Genomic DNA, 10,833 nt, shown 5'->3' with positions numbered 1-10,833 from the left:
CAGTATGCAAACATTATGGTGTGTTAATACATTTCCCTACACATATATAAATATATATTTTTTTTATCAAAATAGATTCATTAAGTGGCAAATGTGTTAAACACGTTTTAGTGTGAAGTTTAATAAATTCTCCCACAGTGACACCTGTTGATAAAATTGCAGAAGTACAACACAGGACGATCTCCCTCTCATCACTTCTTTATTTTGCTTTGATTGACACGAGGAGTAGAAAATATGTTCATAAGACAGTCAGACAAAACAGCTACACACTTAGCAAAATCATGCACCTGCCATATTCCTACATGCTGAATTATGAACAGCTGGGTTTACACAGTGTTGTCCAAGCGGGTGTGAGTCACTACAGTCACATGGCAGTTTACATCTTGGAAACCTGATCAAGTGAGTGTTATAAAAGAAGAGTTATATTTGCCTTCTTATAGTCCACGTGAACAAGAATGAGACACAGTCAAGCTGCAGTGTTACAGTAAGATTATACTTTGTAAAACTGGGGAGAAAAATTACAACATTTTAAATTTTACACAGTTTTAAAAGTGCATGCATGACGGTCTTTTACTGATGACAATTATGAGATGTATCCATTATCACACAAAGTAGCAGGGACGTAGTTTTGCTTCAATGTCAGATAGAGATAGAAACTTTCACACAAACATGATACAGTTACTGGAAGCTCCACTCAGTATTGCATATCTACATGAAAGGAACAGTTCGACCATTTTGGGAAATATACTTGATCTCTTTCTTACAGAAAGTTAGATAAGAAGATTGATACTGCTGTCATGTCTGTACAGTGAATATACAGCTGGAGCTAGAATCCAGTTAGCTTAGCTTAGCATAAAGGCTGGAAACAGGGTGGAAACGGGACAGCTAGCCTGGATCTTTCTAAAGGTAAAAACATCCGCCTACCAGCATCTATAAATCTCACTAATTTACACATTTATCTTGTATGTTTAATTCATATCTCATACATTTAATTGGTACAGAAACAGAAGCGGGTAAGAACGACAATTTGAAAACTGATGGGGGGTTATTTGTTGAACTATTTCTTGGTTGTACCAGTTACTTCATGGAATTAATTGTTCTTTTTTATACTTTGGTTTTAAACAAACAAGATGTAACATGATAAATAGTGAACTTTAAAGGTGCTGCTAGGCAGATTTTGTTATCTTTACACAGAGCCATGCTAGCTGTTCCCCCCTGTTTCCACTCTTTATGCTAAGCTAAGCTAACTAGCTGCTGTGACAGAAATATCAACTTTCTCACGTGACCCTCGACATGACAGTGAATAAGCAAATTTCCCCAAATGTTAAACTAGTCATTTAAGGTTGTGATTATAATGGCATCATTAGAAAAGTTAAAAAAAAACCGTACACCATCATCATTTCTGTTTTCCACCCTATAACCACTGAAATGTGTCACCCATTCTCACTGTAAATGTGTTTGTATTGTTGGTGTCAACAGAACACTATCACATCACCATCCCAGTGCTCTGCTACAATCTGCTGCTCTCTACAGTATAAACACTTGAGCAGAATCAGTGAGCACACCTTTACACAGATAGACAGGTGTTTTTGTTCATGGTGTTTACTACAGCTGAGTAGTCCAATTCTCCCCGCAGTATTGTCAATTTAAAGGAAGCACAAGCCATTAACTGGCAATAGGATCTCTATCAGCATCACTACCTCTACACACATACGACTCCCACTGTGACCCATTACATTAGCACGTCTCAATGGTCTTACAAATTGCTTGCACAACTACAAAACTCACACAGGATTTCTGTTTTCTCTTTTTATTCCAATCATCCAGCCTGTGTGTTTAGTAACGAAGACTGAAAGAAAAAGCAGGTTTACAAGAACGACTGTCTGTCCATTCACTCCGAATCTGAAATACACCCCTGCAAACAGTCTGTCATTCTAGTGCACAGCAGAGCCACGAGAGCGCTGGGTGATCACATAACAGCACAGCGCCATTGGATTTTAGGTGGTCAGTGCCTTACTAATAGGCACCTCAGCAGTGGTAGTGTTGCAAGGGTATCGATAAGACCAGCTACCCTCCAGCTACCTGCCCGCTTTGAAGAAATGGCTGCATCACAATGGCGGCAGGGATCATTCCGACAACACCCTGTCCACTGGCAGGAATGCGCGGCAGGTTAGCTGTTCCTCTGCTCCGACTCCCTCTGAGCCGAGGACGACGAGCTCTGGCTGTCCTCAGTGTCGTCTCCATCTGCAAGCAAGAGGAGAAAACAAGGGGAAAAAATGAGCTGGCGAGAACTTTACAGAACTTTACAGGACATAAATATTTAAGGGCCAAAAAAGTGTTTTTGTATGTTTGAGGCTTTTTACCAGAGAGTCCAAGTCAAATCTAATGTTGTCTTACACACATTGCAAGTCCGTTGTCGTTCGGGTGTCTGACTGTTGACCATTAATAAAAAAAAAAATTCTGTCAAAACTGTGTTTTTTTGTTTTATTTTTACACGATATCAAGTCACTTTTCTGCACAGGCCTTAAAATTAAACATTAAGTCATATTTTTTATATTCTGATTTAGGAGAATACACTATCAAGCATCTTCATTTCAACAATAACAAGCCTTTATTTCATAGCTAGATACAAAGAACAGGGTCTGTTTGCAACCAGCCAAAGAAAGAGTGTTAGAATATACTGTAATGTAAGCTATTCGTGTGAGAGAGTTTTTGCCAAAGTACAACGACCCCAAACTTCACCTAATGCCCACACACAGACAGACTCAGTACACTTGCAAGTGACTGTGCAAGATAAAAGATAAAGGCAAAATAAAAAATATAATCTTAAAATTCATTTCAAGAACATTATCCTTATTCTACTACAGTCTGTAATTAAATATAAGGATGAAGGACAACGTGTTTTGCACTGCTACAGCACAGTTTGGTTCACAGTAGTGCTTTTAACAAAAAATAATTATGGACTTTATCTTATTCTATTATCTTTTAATAGATCATGCAGATTATTCCCTCAATATATTAAATATTGTTAAGTATCTGAAGTATCAAAAAGTAGTCATAAACAACCATTCCAGTTTCCAGCGGTCCAAGGTAACTATCTGACAAATAGTCTTAAACTCAAAGGAATTCAACTTGTAATGATATAAATCATAGAAAAGTAAAAAATCCTCACATTTGAGAGACATTTTGCTTGAAAAATGCCTGAAACAATTAATCGATTATCAAGATAGTTGCCTATTAATTTTCTTTTAGTCGACTAATTGATTGATCAACTAATCATTGCAGCTCTACTATTATTAAAATCAAAATGATGAAAAAAGCACTAAATTACTTTTTCCTTGATTAAGTCCACTTGTCATGTTTTTAAAGGACAGTCCATTGGTCTCAGTGATCTTGCTTTATCTGCAGCTTACAAACACTATAACCAACTTCCAGGAAACCTGAAGTGGAGCAGATTTAAATGGTTGGTGATGGCACAATTAGGCTAGTATGTTGTTGGGAGAGATTTTTGGAACATCAGACTAAAACAAAATCTTGCCAGATCTTTAGGTTTACACTGAGGAAGTAAATGACTTTACTTTTGTAGTCAAACCCATTGTATATACATATACTTTCATACATGAATACACAAAGTTGGTCCAAAACAAAGCACTAATGCAGCAGTTTACCTCCCCCTCCTGCGTTGATGTGCAGCTGGGACAGAGACAGGGTGAGGGGCAGCTCTCGCCCCTCAGGGTCGGTGGGGCTCTGCAGGATGTCATGCAGGGCATTCCTCCTGCCCGTCCTGCCGGAGGCGATGAAGTCTGCGTACGTGGCCTCAACATCAGACATCGCTCGTGCATCATTCACACAGCAACACCTGCAAGAAAAGCAGCGGTAACTTTATCCAAACATACACCTCTACGTACCAGAGTGTGTAAATATATCTGTAATTTAACATTCTCCAAAAAGCATTTATTTAAAGTTGGGCAAAGTTGCTCAAAAAAGCCATCGCATAACTTCCCATGACACTGTACATATTTACTGTGATACAGGTTACTCTACAAATACTAATAAAACACTCCTAATTAGCCTCAGCAATACTTTAAGGTTAACTAGCAAATGTTAGCATGCTAACATGCTAAACTGAAGTGGTGAACATGGTAAATATAATGCAATAAATGATAATTCATGTCATTTTTAACCCACTATGCTTTATTACATACACTGAACCACACTAATATGTCTCATGCTTCTGAACAGTTCAATTCAATTCAATTTTATTGTCATTACACATTGTGACACATAGGAACATGCATGGATAAAAATAGGCACAGTATAGTAAGGCACAATGTAGTAAAGATATATAGTAATATAATATAGTAAAAACACACTAAGAAAAATGTCAACATATGTACCACCTTGCATTATATAGGAGGTAGAGCAGTTCTGCTTTACATTAATTTTCACAGCTTTACGGTCTGAAGCATCACATGCTAAACAACGCAGCCCGTCCATTATTTAGGCCCACAAGTCAAGTATCAGGTATAAAAACCGGGTCCACGAGTCCAATTGACCCTCCCATATTAACTCATGATACAATTTTATTGTGTGTGAGTCCCATTTCAGTGTCTTCTTACCTGCAGTGACAGCTCTTCCACTGCTGTAACCCGAAGCTACATCTTCAGGGAGTGACTTCACCTGCAGAGCAGCGCGACGGGCCCGACATCACAGCAAACATCCACAAACACAAACCAAACACCTCCAAAACACGCCAGCGTCGAGTAGCCTCCAGTAGGAAATAATTCAAGCGTTTATACTACTAGTACGCGTGGACATAAGCTAATATTGGTATATTAATCAGATTAATACGATGGTTTGGAAAGTCCTCCGTCTATTCTCCATCATCTCCGCCGTCGCATCTTCCTCCTCCGCGACCAATGAGCAGGCCAGCAAACCGCACCTGAGCGCTGATTGGACAACAGACACAAAAGGATGAGAAGAGAGAGCCCGGAGCAGCACCGAGGCATGCTGCCTTCAGGGTCACCTCGTAAACACTTTCTGTGCTGTGGAGACGGAAATATCTACCAGAACAGAATGCATCATAGTGTGTTTCACATTAATAATCATGAAATAAAATTACGTTACACGACAGATTCAAAAGATAAAGACGAGATAAAATAGATATGAAAAAAGAAACATAATTAAAAACGTAAACGGGACATATAGTGAAGGAACAAACGAAAATAAGCACAGTACAATGATGTTGAAAAGTAAAAAAAAATAAAAACAAAAGAGCTAATCGGTATCAGATAATGATCCTGATGTTCCTTTATTAGATCATTAATTTGCACTCACCTCCTTATTCGCTACATCTCCTGCAGCACTTGAAGGCAACACGAACATTAAGTAAGTACATTCATTTCAGTCAATGTGTACAGTTTTATGACTCAATGAGCAGGTTTTTATTCACATTGCAGCTACTGAATTACTATTTACTGATGTCGTGGATGGTAAAACATCTTAAATAAAACTCACATTTGATTTAAGAGTATAGAGTTAATCCACTTTTATATACAATATATAGACAAAGTAACTCAACTTTATAGGCTATTATACAGTCTTTCTTGAAAGCTTTCATCAAACAACTGCTATCAAACAATTTTTTAATGTCTGGGTCCTATAATTAGAAGAGGAAAACATTTTGAACACATTTTGTTTCGACATCTCTAAAAGAAGTAAACAAAAAAAAAATTCAATTGAATGATTACATAAGAAGAGATGATGTCTGTGACAGATTTGCTCCTCTATGATAACTTGAAATTAGATTGGACACAAGATAAAAACAAGATAATACAAGGAGATAATGCTTTGCAATACCTTTACAAACCACACGATGGAGCTGTTGTCAGCATGAATGAATACAGCTAAAGCAAAATGACTCAATCTGAAAACCAGCATAGATGAATTCACTGTTATGCAGGCTCAGTCAACAAATATCTTTTGGCTATAAGATTATAAAAGTACATTTAGTGTAAAGTGTGAGCGTACAGCTTCTGAAACCATCTCACTGTGTCTTACTTCAACAAGTCGCACATCATTTTAGCTCCATCTGTATTCGAAAAAAAGAATCTGAATAAAAGAATAAAAGGAGCAATATATTGTAGCGATAAACAAAAAGTGTTTTATATATATTGACCTTTAAAACACCCATGACTCCAGCACTAACAGTGACCAGTATGAGCATCTTGACTGTGTTGCTGTGGAAACACCTTCCTGTCTTTGTGCTTGTGGCGCAGGGTTTCAGCAGGACACAATAGGGAAGTTTGAAAAGGAATCTGATTAATGGAAAAGAATTGAGATCAGATCATTCATGCCAGCTTCAGAAGCCATGTGGTGCTATTTAACTGTTAGATCTGTGCTGGTGACAGAATCCACAAAGACACGGCTGCTTTGCCTCTCTGTAATCCTCCTTTAGTAGCTTTTTCCAGTAGCACCTTGTCTGTTTTACTAGTGTCTTTTGCTCCACACAGTCAGCAGACTGTCAGTGATTATTGGTCCATAAAAAAAACATTAAGTGTTCTTTTCTCTCTTCTTTTGAAGTGTCTGTGGTATACTCTGCCATGTTTGCAGCCTTTTTTGAACATTTTTGAGTAGGGCACATTCAAAATTGATCTTTGTATATATAACCTGCACCAAGATGAAATCTCATAAACTCTGTTATAGGTTTTTTCTTGTTCATTTTTAATGTTTTAACTGAAAGGAATACTTGTTGTCCTGTGAATTGAGGAAAATCTAATCCATTTGGTCAGATATCAAAAAACATGATTTCAAGGAAAAAAAATGCTCTTTTTCAGGAGAAACTAGAAGATCATGTGACATCAAAGATAAGCACCTGTGTGGATTCACTGGTTTAAGGAAATTCTTATGCCTACAGTACAGTACATCTGATCAAATGGATGTATGGTTTCTGGCGATCTGGAGTGGATCAATAGAACCTGCAGTATCTTCAATAAACATTCAAGTTTTCATTCTCCAGTTGACAAAGACTCTAGAGCTCCTTCCTCTCTCTTTGATTTTTTGATGAAGGTTAACCTTCAGAAGGAGGAATATCTTTACAAGCTGCTTCTACAGAAAAGGACGTGATTCACACCTCATTGAGGGCAGTGTCATGTTTTATTCTGCAAAGAAATGTAGTTAGCTGTAACCTGAGCAGACTTGAGTCTACATGAGAATTTATCAGAGGTGGAGGTCCACTGGAGATAAGAAATAATCTCAGTATTAATCTGACTATTAACTTTTAATTCAGCCAGACAACAGTACTTTTTTAGCCATGCTACCGGCATGATGCAAAGTTTTATACAGAAATTCATGGTTCCCAGAGGATGCATCATACAGACTTTGATCTCCCAACTTTTCCTCTAGTGCCACCATGAGGTTCAAAAAATTGATATATTCATGCTCCACAGGATGAATTGTAGTCACTTTGGTGATCCTTGACTTTAAATCTAATGCCCTCATCAGCTCATTTTTTTCATCAAATACTTTGGTTTATGATCATGACCCAAAAACTGCAAAACTCATGACATTCAAATCAGCTTTAGCTGTACTTTGTGTTTCATGTTAATTAGCAATTGCTAACATGCTAACATGTTAAACTAAGGTGGGTTCCTTCTTAACATCAGCATGTTGTTTGCACTGTACTGATATTAGCATTTAGCTCAAAGCAGTATGTGCATAAGTACAGCTTCATATAGGTTGTTTCTGTTAGTGGAGGTGGTTGTGCTGAGCCATGCCATGAAGACCCACAAGCAGGCTGGGCACAGTTTCCCCTGCTGTGAGGCTGTAATGGAAATGCATGTTATTATAGCACAGCTAGGCACAGTGTGGCTAGTGGACTGACCTGTGTACATGGAAAAAGTACTATGAAGCGCTAGCATGGCTGTAGACTGTGATTATAGCACATATTATTTTACTGTGAATCTTGAACCTATTAAATATAACCCAGTGAAAAGGTAACTGGTCAAAATGAAATATATCTGGCCACTTCTTACCAATTTAAAGTCAGATTTATTTTTTCTAAGAAGGGCTATTACAGAAGATCACCACATTTATATATTTATACCCCATCACTGTACAATATAGAATACATCCTCCTGTCACCCTATATTACCCACAGAATATGCTGACTTTATTATACCATGGGGAGATGGAGTTACAGGACTGCTGCTTTTCAGAGTAGCAGCAGGAGAGGAAATTAAAAGATTGTGAAAAAAGGCCACCTGTCAAAGTTCACTAAACACCCATAAAATTATGATAAAGACAAGGAGTTTGCCTGAAAAAAAAGGATGTAATCACAGATTTAGTGAAAAACAAAAGATAGAAAGATAACATAAAACCTTCTTATTTTACATTCATATGTTCACACTCAATCTGTGAAAAAAATAAGAACAAAAATTTTAGCAAGTCATATGTCAGCACCCATTAAAGTACAGTAACTGAACTTGTTCAAGTGGAGTCTCCAAAAATGGTATTATTATAAAAGGGATAAGCCAGTGACAAATCAGGTGAAATGGATTGGATAAGAACTTACAGACAATCTGTAATAAAATCAGTTTTTTTTAATATATCTATGGCTGTTACTCTCACATTGATTGACAGTTTCTAGACAAACACAATCAATCTGATTGGCCATACCACATCTGAAGGTTCACTCTGAGTTTTTGTTCCCTTTGCTGTTGAGTTCTACTAATTGTTTGTGTTGTGTACTTCCCCACTGCTTACCCTCTTACAGTATAAATATCCTAAATAGCTAGCTAGGCTACCAAAAACTAGCCAACCACTGCCTTGGTCTGCCTCTGTCTGGTCACATGACCCTCATCTTGGAGGTGGTTGCAGGCCCTCAGCACTCTCCCTGTTGTCCTGAGACTGTTCCGTGTTTGTTGACCACCAGCTCCGCCTACCTAATTTGAATGTAGAGATCAGATTGGTCAGATCACAATGTGGGCAGAATTATGATAATGAGAACACTTACTAAAAGAATAGTTGGGAAATGTGTTCATGTGCTTATGATAAGACGATCAATACTACTCTCATGTTTGTATGGTAAATATGAAGTTACAGCTAGCAGCCAATTAGCTTAGCTTAGCATAAACACTGATTTATACCTTAAGACAGAGCCAGGCTAATTGTTTCCCCTTGTTTCCAGTCTTTATGCTAAGCTAAGATGCTGCTGGCAGTAACTTCATCTAACTCTCAGCAAGAAAGCAGACAAGCAGATACAGTTTGTGTGTTACAAGGTGTAGGTGGGATCCATAAGTAAAATTTCTAATCCCTTGTGAGAACATGCCTGTAATTTAAACATTTAAAAATAACAAAACAGTCCTTTAAATATATGAATACGGCACTACCTTGGCTCCCACCATGTATAGATGGACAGATGAATGGATGATGCAAGCGGTGTGTAAACTGCAAGTGAATTACATGAAACAGTGTAATCCTCATCCTCTCTTTCACAGAAAGACGCATATGTAAGTGAGCTATAGTATCTCCTCTCTCTTTCTTTCTGCCTCTCTCTCTCACATGATATAATCGAGCACAGGCATTGTAGGTGGGTGCTGTGTTTGTTTTTGTTGCTGGTTTCAAAAAGCCAGACACAGCACTGCAGATAACCACCGCTGCATAATCACCACACTGTCTCATTACCACCCTCTGCTTTCAAACCAATACACATGGGCTGATGTATTCTTTTGTGTTAACATAGGTTTAAATGAGCATGTGTTCCTCCCTGCAGCATCGTGCTTCATAGACACACACACACACACACACACACACTTACACCTGCAAGCAGCCTCTCGGTACAACCACATTTCCTACTGATGGACACTGAGTGGCTCCACTGGAGCAGACAAGTGCCTTGCTTAAGGGGACTTCAATTTTTAGATTAGGTCAGATGAAACTTTAATGATCCCTGTGGAGATGTCAGGTCATTAGAGCAGCAGAGGATAGGCTACAGATAAGAATAGCTCAAATGGAGTGTACTGCAAGGAATAGTAGTAGGAGAGCATAGTGGGCATGAACACGCATTTCATATTTACAATACTGATAGAGGGTCTGAAAATGTGCATTGTTGCATCATAAAATACCTCCAAACACACCATATTTACACGCATATGCTTATATTTTTAAGTAATGATATCAACATGCTTCCTCTACAGCATTAAAGTCTGACATTTTGGCTGTGATATGTGTATAATCAGAACCTCCAAAGCAATATCTTGTGCAATGAAGCAAACACTGCATGGGAGAACAATGTGTGCAAGATTTAGTTTGCCATTGATGCCATTGACTGTGGCATTTGGAAATGGCTTACAGTTGACTGAACAAAGAAATGTTAGACAAAGAGGAACTGAAAGAAGGAGAGAGAGACAGAAAGAGAGACAAATATAGATAGAGCCAGAGATAGAAAAGAGTCAGAGGATATACAGAGCTCAGTTCAACTGGGATATAAACTTTTTCAGTCTCATTTTGTGTTCGAACTCCCTCTAGTGAAGTCTTTGTCCTGATTTGGCATGTGCATCTATACTCTTTTCTAGCCAATTTTTATAAAGGGCTTGGTTTAGTGGCACAGAGTGGGTTGGAATATGTCAAGGAGGAAGGAAAATTGGAGTTGTTTCTAATTAATTTTGGAAACAATGCACATTTGCTTGCTGTTGTAGAACAAGGGTTTAATAAATGATACACTGTAGTACACCACACATTTACTTTTCTTTTAACTTAAAAATAACACAGATGACTATTTCAAAAGCTGAAAATCATATAGCACATGATTGTTTACCCTCAGTGGTGGGAAGT

The 10,833-nt window shown here is 38.0% G+C and overlaps 1 protein-coding gene across 1 annotated transcript; it reads right to left on the bottom strand.

Moving 5' to 3' along the window:
* Window positions 1-182: 182 nt before the first annotated feature.
* LOC122994006 (cAMP-dependent protein kinase inhibitor alpha-like) lies at window positions 183-7,640 on the bottom strand. The gene is made up of 3 exons (XM_044368522.1): window positions 4,620-7,640; window positions 3,669-3,859; window positions 183-2,244 (listed from the first exon to the last, which is right to left on the bottom strand). The coding sequence occupies exons 2-3, from the start codon at window positions 3,829-3,831 to the stop codon at window positions 2,171-2,173; spliced, it is 237 nt and encodes a 78-aa protein (XP_044224457.1). The 5' UTR covers window positions 3,832-3,859; window positions 4,620-7,640; the 3' UTR covers window positions 183-2,170.
* Between the last annotated feature and the right edge of the window lie 3,193 nt (window positions 7,641-10,833).

This window comes from Thunnus albacares, chromosome 12, assembly GCF_914725855.1.
Source record: "Thunnus albacares chromosome 12, fThuAlb1.1, whole genome shotgun sequence".
NCBI lineage: Eukaryota > Metazoa > Chordata > Actinopteri > Scombriformes > Scombridae > Thunnus > Thunnus albacares.
This window is presented reverse-complemented; position numbering and strand designations above follow the sequence as displayed.